A 13,517-nucleotide genomic window follows, 5' to 3' on the forward strand; every position below is an offset into this window, starting at 1 on the left:
GCGTTCAGCGGGGTTCTGTTTACGGCGGAGCTCCGAGTAATTGCCGTATTAATTAACGCTAAACACGGCCTGCGTGCTAATTCACAATATCATAATTTTCATAAGTCCGATTCATAAAACATCCGCGCGGATATGTTGATACACCGAAGTCGGCCGATAGATCCTAGTAATGGGCCGTTTAGCGAGACGTTCGCCTGAATATTCAAGTGGAACGTGGAATTCCTGAGGTACTCACAAAGAGCCGTGACGGGGAACATGCACCATGTCTGCCGGATTCGCCGGATTACGCGACCTCCGCCCGCCTAAATTCGGCCAGTGGGGGCGATGCAACCTGTTGGATGTGAGGTTCGGTGCTCGGTCGCGCGTCGCCTCGTCGTAGGTGGGCAGCGACGCCTGAAAAAACACAAATCTTTTACCATCTCACTGCATACACTACACGCTTGATGAATTTTAGTCAATTTTTTATAATACCTACTCTCAGAACGTTATTTTTGTATCCACTAAACTTATTGTATTGTCCTATGAAGGTAGACCCTAAATGGCGCTGTGCCAGTAGCAAGTATGTACATACTACGGACGTAATCACAGGTACTTTTTCTCTCTAGTAAGTTCTTTTACAGACTTGAAAAAGTCTATAGTCAATAAACGAAACGTCGACAAAATATTGGTTTTATTTTTGACATAGTCCTATTCCCCATAACAAAGACAAGTTACGCCTTAATGGACGAAAAAGAGGTCACTGAAAAATATTTCAATGTTCCGTTTATTTGCTTTGTTATAACCAACCAGTTTCGATGTTCCCCAACTTCAGGGATTCTGATAAAAACTAGCAATAAAATCAAATTACCCGATTAAATAAAAATAATCAAGATTTTTTTCCTTTCTCTTTCCTTTCGAATCTGCTGTTCTCGTAATGGCGTCCTCCTTGAATTTTTCATCGCTTTCATGTTTAGCAACTTTGTAAATAATTTTTTCCCATTGCTTTTCTGTGAACTCAATTCTGTCAGTCACAATCGCGATATGTTACGGAAGGCTATTGTGCTGTCCAAACCCTCACTAAAATCTAATGGATACAAAAATAACGTCCTAAGCATACTACAGTTATACAAGGTGCTGAAAAAAATGACGTATATGCTCGATGGTACTCGAAAAAATGGTTGAAAAAGGACCCGAAACAAATTTTTGAAAATATTAAACTTCAAAATTGAAGAATTATCTTAAAATAAATAAAAATAGTCAAAAGTGACATTTGTGAACAGTAAAAATTGACGTTGTGCATCGAATTTTAGCAAATTATTATTATTAATTATTATGAACAACTAATTTTTTAACTGTCTACTAGACAATACAGTTCATTAAAACATATGAAAATTACGAACTTAATCTCTCAACTTTGACTTTTAATATTTTCAAAAGTTTGGTGCAGGGTTTTTTTAACCATTTTTTTTTCGAGTTTTTCAAAGCCTTCTTAACAACGTACCATTGAACACATACGTCTTTTTTTTTTCATCATCCCTATATCATATGTCAATAATCTGAAAATCTATAGAAGTAATATATTCATATTAAACTACTTGCTTAGAATGTGAAGAGATCACAGCTTTAGCAATTCCTTACACTCAATGAATTATTTCTTTGTATTTATTTTTTACAATCCCTAAAATTTACAAAGGTAAAGAAGCATGCTATGCCTAACTTTCAAATGAATTTTTCCATTAAAAAATTTTGTGACGACGTCATCAACAAGGACAAGTACCTATATGAATTTAAATTGGATAAGTGCAGTGAGATATTAACAGTACTTAGGTTAAAAAATCAAGACGGATTCATAAATCACAAGTGTAGAAGTGTGTCATTTTATAAAATATAAATAACATTTAGAATGCATTGAATTAATAAAAATCGACATACACAGTTACATAACTTTGACAGTTTAAATTTTTTTCGTCAAAAGCAGACCGCCCTGCGTTGGGCTGTCTGAAATTTTGTTTGTTTTTTAAGGTGACTTCTCAATATTTGGAAATGTCAGAGAATGAAAATGTTTAAAAATATTCTGCAGCAATTTTTATTTCGTAGGTTTGGTATTATCGCAAGCAAAAGTATTGTCCGTACCCAGCAGCGAGGGGTATTGTATTAAGCTCCTCCGCCTTCTCTCTGCGGGTTGCCATAATTCCCTAAACACTCAGGTGGAATAAATTGGACAAGGACTAAAGTTTCCCTCGCGTGATTACAGATATTGATTGATTCCACAGTACTTTCTTCAGGTAGAAACTATGTTGTAGTATCACACAATAAAATATGTTCAACTCAGAAAGTACTTTTCTTAAGATGAAACTGAAGTTTAAACAAGTACAAACATACATACATCCGTACAAACCATTATTTTTTAACAAAAATTAATATTTACATTTATCATGGGTAGATTTTTAATGGGAAGTGGTGTTTTTTTATCAACCTGACTTGGTAAGAAATCGAATAAACTGACAAATATTGACAATTCGAAAATAAAACAAAACAAACCTCGGAATGAAATATATAAAAAATGATCTTCTATTTATCTTCTATCTATTTCAATTCTGGGACTTTTAAATACTTTGACTTTTAAATTTTTGGATTTTTCGTCTTTTCGTATACTTGATTTTAAAATTATTCGATTTTTTAAAATACTGCGATTTTGTAAGTCTTACATTTTTCGATTTTTCCATTTTTTTGGTTTTTCGATTTGTTGACGTTTTGATTGTTCGATTTTTTAAATTTTCAATTTTTCGAATTTTTAAATTTTAGAATGTTCACTTTTTTGTTGTTTCGATTTCTCAATCTTTCGATTTTCTGCTTTTTCGTTTTTAGATTTTTTGATTCTTCAATTTTTGGGAATTAATTTTTCAATTTTTCGATATTTCGATTTTTCAATTTTCGATTTAACGGTTTTCTTTCGATTTTTCGCCTCCTCGTTTTTAGATGCTCCGGTTTTTCAATTTTTCTGAATTAATTTTTCAGTTTTTCGATGTTTCGATTGTTCACTTTCTGGTTTATCAGTTTTTTTTGGTCAAAATTTTTCAATTTTGAATTTTCCCATTTACCGATTTTTCGACTTCTCGATCTTTTGATGTTTCGATTTCGCGATTTTTCAATTTTTTGATGTCGCTTTCTCGATTTGTCAGTTTTTCCACAATTCATCTTTTCGATTTTTCGATTTTCCAATTTTTCAACGTTTCAGTTTTGTATTGATTTATGTAGTTAAATTTTGCAATTTCTCAATTTCTGGATTAATGGATTTTTTAATTTTTTGACTTTTCGATTTTTCATCTTTCCGATTTCTCGATTTCTGAATTTTTGGATTTTCAAATTTTCAATGTGTAAGTTTTGGGATATTTCAATTTTGGGATTTTTCAATTTTGAGATTTTTCAACACACATTATGTATTTCGATTTTGAAATTTTTCCACTTTCTGTTTTTGTTCATTTTTTACGTATTCAATTTTTCAACATTTTGCGATTTTTTAAATCTAACATTTTTTGATTTTTCTATTTTTTTATTTTTCGATTCGTTGATGTTTTGATTTCTAGATTTTTTAAATTTTCAATTTTTCGAATTTATAAATTTTAAATTTTTCACTTTTTTGTTTCGATTTCTCAATCTTTCGATTTTTCAATTTTTCGGAATTAATTTTTCAGTTTTTCGATATGTCGATTTTTCAATTTTCGATTTAACGGTTTTCTTTCGATTTTTCGCCTTTTCGTTTTTAAATTCTCCGGTTTTTCAATTTTTCTGAATTAATTTTTCAGTTTTTCGATGTTTCGGTTGTTCACTTTCTGATTTATCAGTTTTTTTAAGTTAATATTTTTCAGTTTTGAATTTTCCCATTTTTCGATTTTTCGACTTCTCGATCTTTTGATGTATCCATTTCGCGATTTTTTAATTTTTTGATCTCGCTTTCTCGATTTCCCAGTTTTTCCTCAATTCATCTTTTCGATTTTCCACTTTTTCAACGTTTCAGTTTTGTATTGATTCATGTAGTTACATTTTTCAATTTCTCAACTTCTCTATTAATGGATTTTTTAAGTTTTCGACTTTTCGAATTTCGTTTTTCCGATTTCTCGATTTCTCAATTTTCGGATTTTCAAATTTTCAATGTTTAAGTTTTGGAATTTTTCAATACACATTATGTATTTCGATTTTTAAATTTTTAGATTTTTCCACTTTCTGTTTTTGTTAATTTACGTATTCGATTTTTCAACATTTTTCGATTTTTTTATTTTTTGATTCGTTGATGTTTTGATTTCTAGATTTTTTAAATTTTCAATTTTTCGAATTTATAAATTTTAAATTTTTCACTTTCTTGTTGTTCCGATTTCTCAATCTTTCGATTTTTCAATTTTTCGGAATTAATTTTTCAGTTTTTCGATATTTCGATTTTTCGCCTTTTCGTTTTTAAATTCCTCGGTTTTTCAATTTTTCTGAATTAATTTTTCATTTTTCGATGTTTCGATTGTTCACTTTCTGGTTTATCAGTTTTTTTAAGTTAAAATTTTTCAATTTTGAATTTTCCCATTTTTCGATTTTTCGACTGCTCGATCTTTTGATGTTTCGATTTCGCGATTTTTCAATTTTTTGATTTCGCTTTCTCGATTTCTTTGTTTTTCCACAATTCATCTTTTCGATTTTCGATTTTCCAATCTTTCAACGTTTCAGTTTTGTATTGATTTATGTATTTAAATTTTTCGTTTTCTCAATTTCTCGATTAATGGGTTTTTTAATTTTTCGACTTTTCGAATTTCGTCTCTCCGATTTCTCGATTTCACAATTTTGGGATTTTAAAATTTTCAATGTTTAAGTTTTGGGATTTTTCAATACACATTATGTATTTCGATTTTTAAATTTTTAGATTTTTCCACTTTCTGTTTTTGTTAATTTTTTACGTATTCGATTTTTCAACATTTTGCGATTTTTTAAATCTTACATTTTTCGATTTTTCAACTTTTTTTATTTTTCGATTTGTCGAATTTATAAATTTTTAATTTTTCACTTTTTTGTTGTTTCGATTTCTCAATCTTTCGATTTTTTTCCCTTCTCATTTTTAAATTTTTCGGGATTAATTTTTCAGTTTTTATATATGTATTCCGATTTTCCAATTTTTCCATTTATTTTTATTTCCGCAGGTTTCGATCTTTAGCTATTTCGATATCTCAACTTTACGATTTTTCGACATCTCGACTTACCGATCTTTTGATGTTTCGATTTCGCATTTTTCAATTTTTCGAATTCGATTTCTCGAATTTCCAATTTTTTGACGTTTCAGTTTTAGGATTTATGTACCTATTTAAATATTTAGATTTTTCAATTTTCTTGACTAATCGATTTTTTAATTTCCCGATTTTTCGATTTCTCAATTTTTCTCTCTGTGTAAGTTTTAGGATTGTTCAATTTCGGGATTTTTCAAGATTTCGATTTTTAAATTTTTAGATTTTTCGAGTTTCTGTTATTTCGATTTATTACTTACTCGATTTTTCAAAAAGTTTTTAAATCTTACATTTTTCAACATTTTCATCTATTCGATATTTTAATTTTTGGATTTTTTAATTTTTAAAATTCTTGATTTTTCAATTTTTCGGTTTTGACAATATGTATTTTGATTCTCCTTCAAACACGAAACATCACATATTTAAAAAAAAAAAAAACACTAGAAGCCCCTAAGATTCTGTAAAATTCTTTCCAAGAAACGAACTCCACGGATCCTCGACATTTTTTAAAAGTATTTTAAAAACAAAACACAAGAGGCCCCGAAGATTTTTTTATATTAAAAATACACTAGGCGCCTGCAGGACTTGCAAAAAATTGGTCTAAAGTTATTTAGATAGAGCTTCCCTCGCCTCTCAAGTAAAAATATACCATGCTTAACTTCAATTGTTTATGTTTATACATCGAAAGAATGTGACAGTTAATCGATTAAAATTATTAATTAAATTACAATGCAGCAAAACGTTCTCAATATTATTTTGAGTAAGTCGATGTTATTTCGACAATTTTTTATGTTATCATTATTAAATATAGGCGGGCGTGACATTGCTGTATTCCAAATTTTCGAGCTCCGGCGTCCTCCATAAACCAGTGCTCGTATATTGGTATTATATTATAAATGTGATGATCTGAAAACGAGAAGGCGAAAAATCGATAGAAACCGTTAAATCGAAAACTGAAAAATCGAAATATCAAAAAACTGAAAAATTAATTCCGGAAAAATTAATATTCTCCCGAAATTTTTTTTTAGACTAGTTAAAACTAAAATGCTGCCTATATAGAACAAATTAGTATTTTGGCCATATTTTAACTAATTGAGGCTGGTTTTTTAAATTTCTGCTCTAGTTACTCAATCAGCAATTTAAATGTCACTACTGACGCATGCGTCATGGGTAACTAGAGCAAACATTTTAAAAATCACACGTTATTTTATTCGACTCCGAAAATCCAGGAAAACATTGCTAAATTTCAGTATTTTTTTAACATTTTGCTTGAAAGGAACTTTATTTTGATGTTTAAAAAAATGGATTAATCTTGATTAAAAACAGGCTATTTTTATAATGCTTAGAAACCAGCACTCTGTTTTAAAAGTCGGAAAAAATATCAACAAAATGAGGAAATTTCTTTTGAAAACGGATATTACATTAAAAATAACAATTTGAATTATAATTGTTTTGCTACTTAGAAAACGAGTGCCCTTCGTTGAAACACAGACTAAAATATTGATTTGTCCTATATAGGTTTCTTTATCTTTCGACTTTACTCCCACGAAAACAAACTGCGATTTATTCTATTTAACTTTCTGGATATCTCGCCTGTCTCCTACTTCTATTTCCTGAATACCCACCCCCATCCCACAAATTTATCGATTGTTATCCCAACTGTCAAAATTTTAATCCATCATTTCCTCCTATTCCTAAGGAACAAGACATTGAAATATACGAAAACCAAGCTGTTGTTATCTTAAAACTTGGCAAAGGACGAGCGAAATTACAAGATCGTCGACCTTTTGGTAAGTCATCTATTAAACATGTCAACTCATAGAGATAGAATAAAATTCGCATCAACACTGATGTAAAAAACAGATATTTTTAAAAATTTTGAAAAAGGTTATAAATGAATACTATTACAATTACGTTAAAAAATGAATTTCGAGAATAGCTATAAAAGCACAAAGCATTTTTTGGCCTTATTTAGCACCTTTTGTCCCGCACTCAGCTCATGATGGAAAACCCACAGCGTTGCGTGAGGCTTTTAATGAAGCAATACCTATCATGTTTTTATAAATTTAGATTACTAATACTTATAATTCGGGCTTTTAAAACCCGCCATTAGATAATATCTGTGTTTAAATCCTAAAAACACTTTCATGATATTAAAAAGTCCTCGAGCAATTCGTGTTTTTCCGAACGGATGAATTTGTCAAGCTTAATGTTCAGGTTAAACTGCTGTAAGTGTGTATTTAAAGTCAAATTATAGACGTTAAACAAATTACTATAATTAATAAATTTTTAACAGGTCCGACTATGGGCCTACGCCCCGCCTCAGACAAAAGCTCCATCTTCAATAACTCAATAGCGATAATTTTTGCGACCGAATCAAAATCAGATCAAGGCTAATTGAAAATCGGTTATAAATCTGTAAGTTTCGACGTAATGAATGATAATTAGGTAATTAAATACAGCAAAACAGCAAATGAGCAAAATTCAATTAAAATAAATCCTCCAAACAATAAATCGCAATTAGTTCAATCGAACGTAACGACATTCGACTCGTTTTCGATTACGTAAGTCAGAAGCGTGACCAACCGATGCAGAAGATCGAAACCATCGAGTTAACAATCCGGGAGAGCTCCCCGAAATTATCGGACGTCTCGATCAATTTCCGACCGAGTGTTTACTCGACGCTAAATCAAACCGATAAACTCGGCAACCACTCGGCAACAAAATGACGAAAACGAACGGAAGACGCGGTTTCTTAAATCGGTGGCACTCCCCCCGATCACAATATCCAAATAATAAATTAATCGAAAAAAGAAACTGGAAATTGAGTGATTGATTCAGAAATTAAATAATGTAAGCTACCTTTTCGGTACCGAAACAATGGCGTGCCCGAGACCAACGGCAATGCTGTTCCCAGTTAATAAATAAGTACGGACCGATTTTACTGTTACACGTTTCGCGCTGACATCAATATGTCCCAAATGCGATTTTCGGATCCGCGCTGACGAGATTAAGTTCACACCGGTGTCATCCCTTCGGCCGGTCGTTGTGTGTGGCCGACATGTTAATAAGCGATTGTTTACCCAAAAACAATGCGATAATTATGGTCGTGATAGAAATTATAAGACAATCGGCTCGATCGTGGGGGATGCTGAAGATATCTGGCGCCAGATGCTGCGCAAATCACAATGGAACGGATAATACACATTTATTCAAATGAATTCTTAATGATAATGACTAACAATGGGCAAGTTCTATGTCACGACGGTATCACGATCGACTACCTGTATTATATAACTGGCATGGCGAAGCTGAGCATCAAAAATTTTGAATAATCGTCTTGTTTTTACTTCAGGGGTTCCGCAAGGGGAAATTTTGGTCCGTTATCTTTTCCGACATTGATCAGTGATGTTAGATACAAGAATTTTTAAAAACGGAATTGTGAAGGCACCCTCAGTGAACTAGTAGTCACCTAATAAATAAACAAACAACGAAAGCTAAACTTTCTGTGGTGGAAAGATGGAAAGTAGCAGTCCTCAACGAAGATAATTCCCGTTCTTAACTCATATTAGCGACTATCAATAATAATTACCGCGTAGCAAACTAGGCAAACGTCTTCCCTATATGGCGATACTTTTCTGTACCACGGCCACACAATTCTAATCAGATATTATATTATATATATTGAATTGTTATCGTCAACTTTCATAACAACCATAGAGCGACAGGTGAAACCAGTAGCAAGAGACAAATTAGGGCAAATTCCGCCGTAATTATCAGCTGATTCTGCCAGTTTAGCAAGGTAAGTTCGCAATAAAAAAATAGAACACCCCTCTCTTACATATCCACGAATTTACTCACTAATTGTAATTCAATAATAAATCTTACACAACGTAAAATAAGAAAGCTGTCGTGTGGTGTTTAGATTTACATTATTTAAAGGTGATTAAACAATTACGTCACGACATTATACGACACAAGATGTATTAATCCCATTAATAACACGTACATAGAAAATACGGCAAGCCCTGACCCAATTCTGGAAATATCTGTGGCATGATATTTGTTCCCTATCGTAAATATGTTTTTTGATTTTTCCTCGGTTGATATTTGTCTGACGCGTGAACAAACATAAACATGTATATAGTCACAAAAAATACTTACACAGCGTAATACGGAATTATGTAAGGAGCGTTATCAAACCACCATCTTTTGAATTAATTTGAGCGCTACCTTACACTAAGTACACATTTACCTGAACTCAGCTTGAGGCCAAACTTTTCCTATACAATCCCGTTAAAACTGCACATTACCCTTCTAAATTATCAGCTATGTGTAATCTGAAACTGTTTAATAAATTTGTAGCGCCACGGGCGAAAGCCATTATTTTGAGACAAGATATTCCTGAACTCTATTTCAAAGCCTACAGGAATAATAGATTATCTGATCTAGTGAGGAATGTAAGACAATATGCACCTCAAAGTTGTTCGTTTTTTCTTCGCGAGTGAAATGTACGCGTTCATGTCACCAGCATCATTTTAAATACAGATCTTAAGTGCTAGACTAAGTGCTCCCGGCTACCGAACCCATAAATTACCAATTTAGCACTATCACGCGATCGCACACTAATTGCGTTGACTTTGCCTTAAAGGTCCAAATCACTTTTTGTTAATCGTTCACTTATCAACGGAAAGCTGTAAATTGAGATCTTGTTTAAACTCTGTCGACGACATAAAGTGCTGGCTTGATTTTTTTGACCACTCATGACAACATTATTCTGTGGTAGCTTATTCAATGGCTTATTTTTAGAGCGATCAAAAGCTAAAATTTTTGGATAAGTTTACGGGAAATTTTTGTGCCGAATTTAATTGGCGGGCATATCTTTTGTACAGAGCGTGAATTGCCAAATTCATATTAGAAAATGAAAACTTGAAACGCAGATAATTCTAAATTTAACATTGGCTCGTGCATCTGATGACCTATTTTGCAGTGCGCATTCTGTTGACCAGTTGGTCAGTTTTGTCGTGTTGCTTTCTTATCGGGTTTTAAAATACTACGTCTCTCACAAACAACGTACCAATTTAAAAAATATGTGTTATAGAGGGCATAACTCACAGTTTCAAGAAAAAAAATGGTTGAAGGTTATTTCGACAAGACTTCCCTTACCCCTTATTAAAATAGTTTAACAGATCCCGCTTCTTTGAAAAATGAAAAAATTGTATTTTGCGAACTGTTATTTGTGATAATCTTTATACACTAAAACTAATGTAGATAAGTAATACCAGTAACAGTGTAAGAAACTAATTGATTTTCTGTAAATGTGTTTTGACAATCTATATTTTTTTTGTGTTTGTCTACCACATCTAACTATTTTATGGCACTGCATTTTTTTTTAGAATTATTGATTCGAACACATTATATTAAGAAAGCACACTTGTACTTATATATTTGCTGTGGAGTGCACTTGTCCTTACGAAACGGGCAGGGGTGGCTCCTGAGTTGAACAGTTGATGAACCAGGGCACAAGATGCTCCAATATCCAAATATCGAAAAAATGATACTATTGTACTTGTGTTTTTAGTTTACATTGAAATTTGTTCGGAAAAAATGAAATCTTGGAAAAATTTAGCAAGTCAAAAATGAGTCATTTCTCTATAACAGAAAATCTGATTTGTATTTGATTGGTTATAATAATATCAATTCAAATTTTGAAAGAGATTTGCGTTAATTTCTGTTGTTTATCATTCATTTCACTTTCTTTGCAACGTTTCGACAGTAAAATATCATTATCAAGGTAAAGGGCCCCGTTATGCCTGCATTTGTAGCGAGTTTTCCAAGCAACATTATTATTCAGTAAAGACAGGTATGTCAATTCCGATATGTGAAGTGTAATACTAATAATAAACCCCTGTGGTTGAAATCTGATCAATAAAAAAATATGTTGAACACAGTTTAAGATAAAAAAAGAAGGCAACCACCAGTCAGCGCTTCGAACGCGAGACCTTGGAGTAAGAAGATAGAGAGACACTCAACACTGCTGCGGAGACGTAATTAGGCTACCACTTGTGCTGGTATAAAAGATGATCACACAATTTGGACTTTTTTGTGAAAATTTGAATGTTTAGGGGAAAAACTCAAAGCGAATTCGTACATTACATGTGTAGGAATATATTACTGAAACCGTATAACCTTTAAATCGTTTTAAAATAGAATCTTTTGAGATGACATCATCAAATTCTTGGTGGAGATGATTAGCCAAAATTTGGTTAGCGCTTTATCATCTATACCGGGTGTCTGGAAAATGGCGGATTAACTCTCCGCTACGCTCTTAACAATCAACTGGTGAGTCTTGGGAAAATAGAAAAAAAAATCCTTCTCACATTTTGATGGAGTTAGAATAATTTTAAAATTGATACAAATCAGCAAAAATCGAATAAGCAGTTAAAATTATTTGACATATCAAAAATTGTCAAAGTTTTCAAAACACTACTTTTTAAATTTAAAGGAATCTGGTGTTTTGTTCAGTACGTTATACAGGGTGTCCCAGAATTCGCGCCATTCCCGTGAATGACATGTTCCCTGTCCCGAACTGTGCCGTAATTCGCAAAAAGAATTGTCCAGGCTTTAACGGTGTGAGAACTGGAAGGCGATTAAGTTGACCAATAGAGAGGCTGCTTTTATATCCGAACGTTTCTATGTTCAAAGTTACCTATGCCAAGAACAAAAAATTGGGTAATACTAAAGTTGAATGAATTTTTTCCGAATCCCCCTCCGTCAATAAAAGGAAACAGAAGTGTGGTTATAAATTTAATCATTTTGAAAATTGTTTGTCATAAACTGTCACGAAGTTCATCACTGACCTGAAGAGACGCTTCTGCGCCAAAGATGACTGATTAATGTACACAGAGACGTCAAGGTTTACTTTAAGGCCAGTAGCATGGGACAGAAGTTATTTCTGCGGCCATTCTAGTTAAATTGTGTTTAACTGGGCTGTACATGTCATAAGAGAAGCTGTTTCATTTCATCGTAGGCAAATAATACATTTATTACTATTCTACATAGTGTGGATACCGAAGAGCAGGTATTAGAAGTCATTTCCTTAGAGCCCCGTGAATAATGTGTTGTTTTTTTTAACGAAAATTAGTACATTTTCAGAATTCACTATGCATCATATCCCTGATATTAAGTTTATCGTTATTTCTAAAAAAGAGTACCACATGTCTATTCAAAGAACGTTATTAAGTGTACTAAAGAGAAGATGGATCTTTTCAGCCTAGTCGGAAAGGCCGTGCTGGGGCTCCACGGAATGTACGTGTAGGTGCTGAAGAGCAAGTGTTAGAAAACATGGAAGCGGATCCTAGGAGAAATGTCCGCTGCGTAGCGCAAATGAGTGGATGCTCAAGATCGACCACTCATCGTATCCTACAAGAGAGAAGACTGCATCCTTACCATTACACGAGGGTGCAGCATCTGCGACCAGCCGACTACCCGCAACGAGTACATTTTGCTCAATGGTTACTGCGACAAAATGAACTAAATCCTGATTTTTCACGGCGCATTCTTTTCACCGACGAATGTTCATTTTCCCGAGAAGGAATGTTTAATGCACACAATTGGCATTTCTGGGCACAACGAAAATTCACATCTCACTAGGGTGAGAGCATATCAGGAGCGATTTATTATTAATCTATGGGCTGGAATCATTGGTACTAGTGTGGTACAAATTTTAATACATCTGATAAAATTATCGCTAAACTCCGTTCCTGTTTATTTCGGTGGGGCTGTTTGTGTTACCTGATTACCTTAATGGGGAGGTATATGCTAATTTTCTACGACTAGAGCTTCCGACGTTGTTGGAAGACGTTCCTTTGAATGTACCGCGGAATATATGGTTTCAGCACAACTTTAAAGAAACTGTTTTAAATCATATGCAACATCAATATTATTCTTGAATAAGTCTCTGTTTTCATTATCTCCCCCACTTGATTGACACCACAGCAGGTACCTATGATCTCAATACACCAGAGAAGTGGAGTCTCGTCTATTTTTTCGTTGCTTAGATTAGGTATCAGCAACAAAGCTGTTCAGTAAAAATTGATACTGTTTATTGAAAATCATAAGCACCGATTAATCAAAAGCGATATTTATGTTTTAGTACACTTAATAACGTTCTTTGAATGGACGTGTGGTACTCTTTTTTAGAAATAACGATAAACTTAATATCAGGGATATGCTGCATAGTGAATTCTGAAAATGTACTAATTTTCGTTAAAAAGA

At 32.9% G+C, this 13,517-nt stretch overlaps 1 protein-coding gene across 1 annotated transcript in view; it reads right to left on the minus strand.

Moving 5' to 3' along the window:
• Positions 1 to 13,517, minus strand: part of LOC135127668 (sushi, von Willebrand factor type A, EGF and pentraxin domain-containing protein 1-like) — a 51,647-nt gene that overhangs the window by 18,567 nt on the left and 19,563 nt on the right. Inside the window, exon 5 of the mRNA XM_064054203.1 lies at positions 236 to 393. Coding sequence (XP_063910273.1) covers positions 236 to 393 — 158 coding nt within the window. The remainder of the gene's footprint in view (positions 1 to 235; positions 394 to 13,517) is intronic.

The sequence above is a fragment of the Zophobas morio genome, unplaced genomic scaffold (genome assembly GCF_036711695.1).
Source record: "Zophobas morio isolate AGI-343-1 ecotype UQ-CSIRO unplaced genomic scaffold, CSIRO_AGI_Zmor_V1 ptg000002l, whole genome shotgun sequence".
Lineage (NCBI taxonomy): Eukaryota > Metazoa > Arthropoda > Insecta > Coleoptera > Tenebrionidae > Zophobas > Zophobas morio.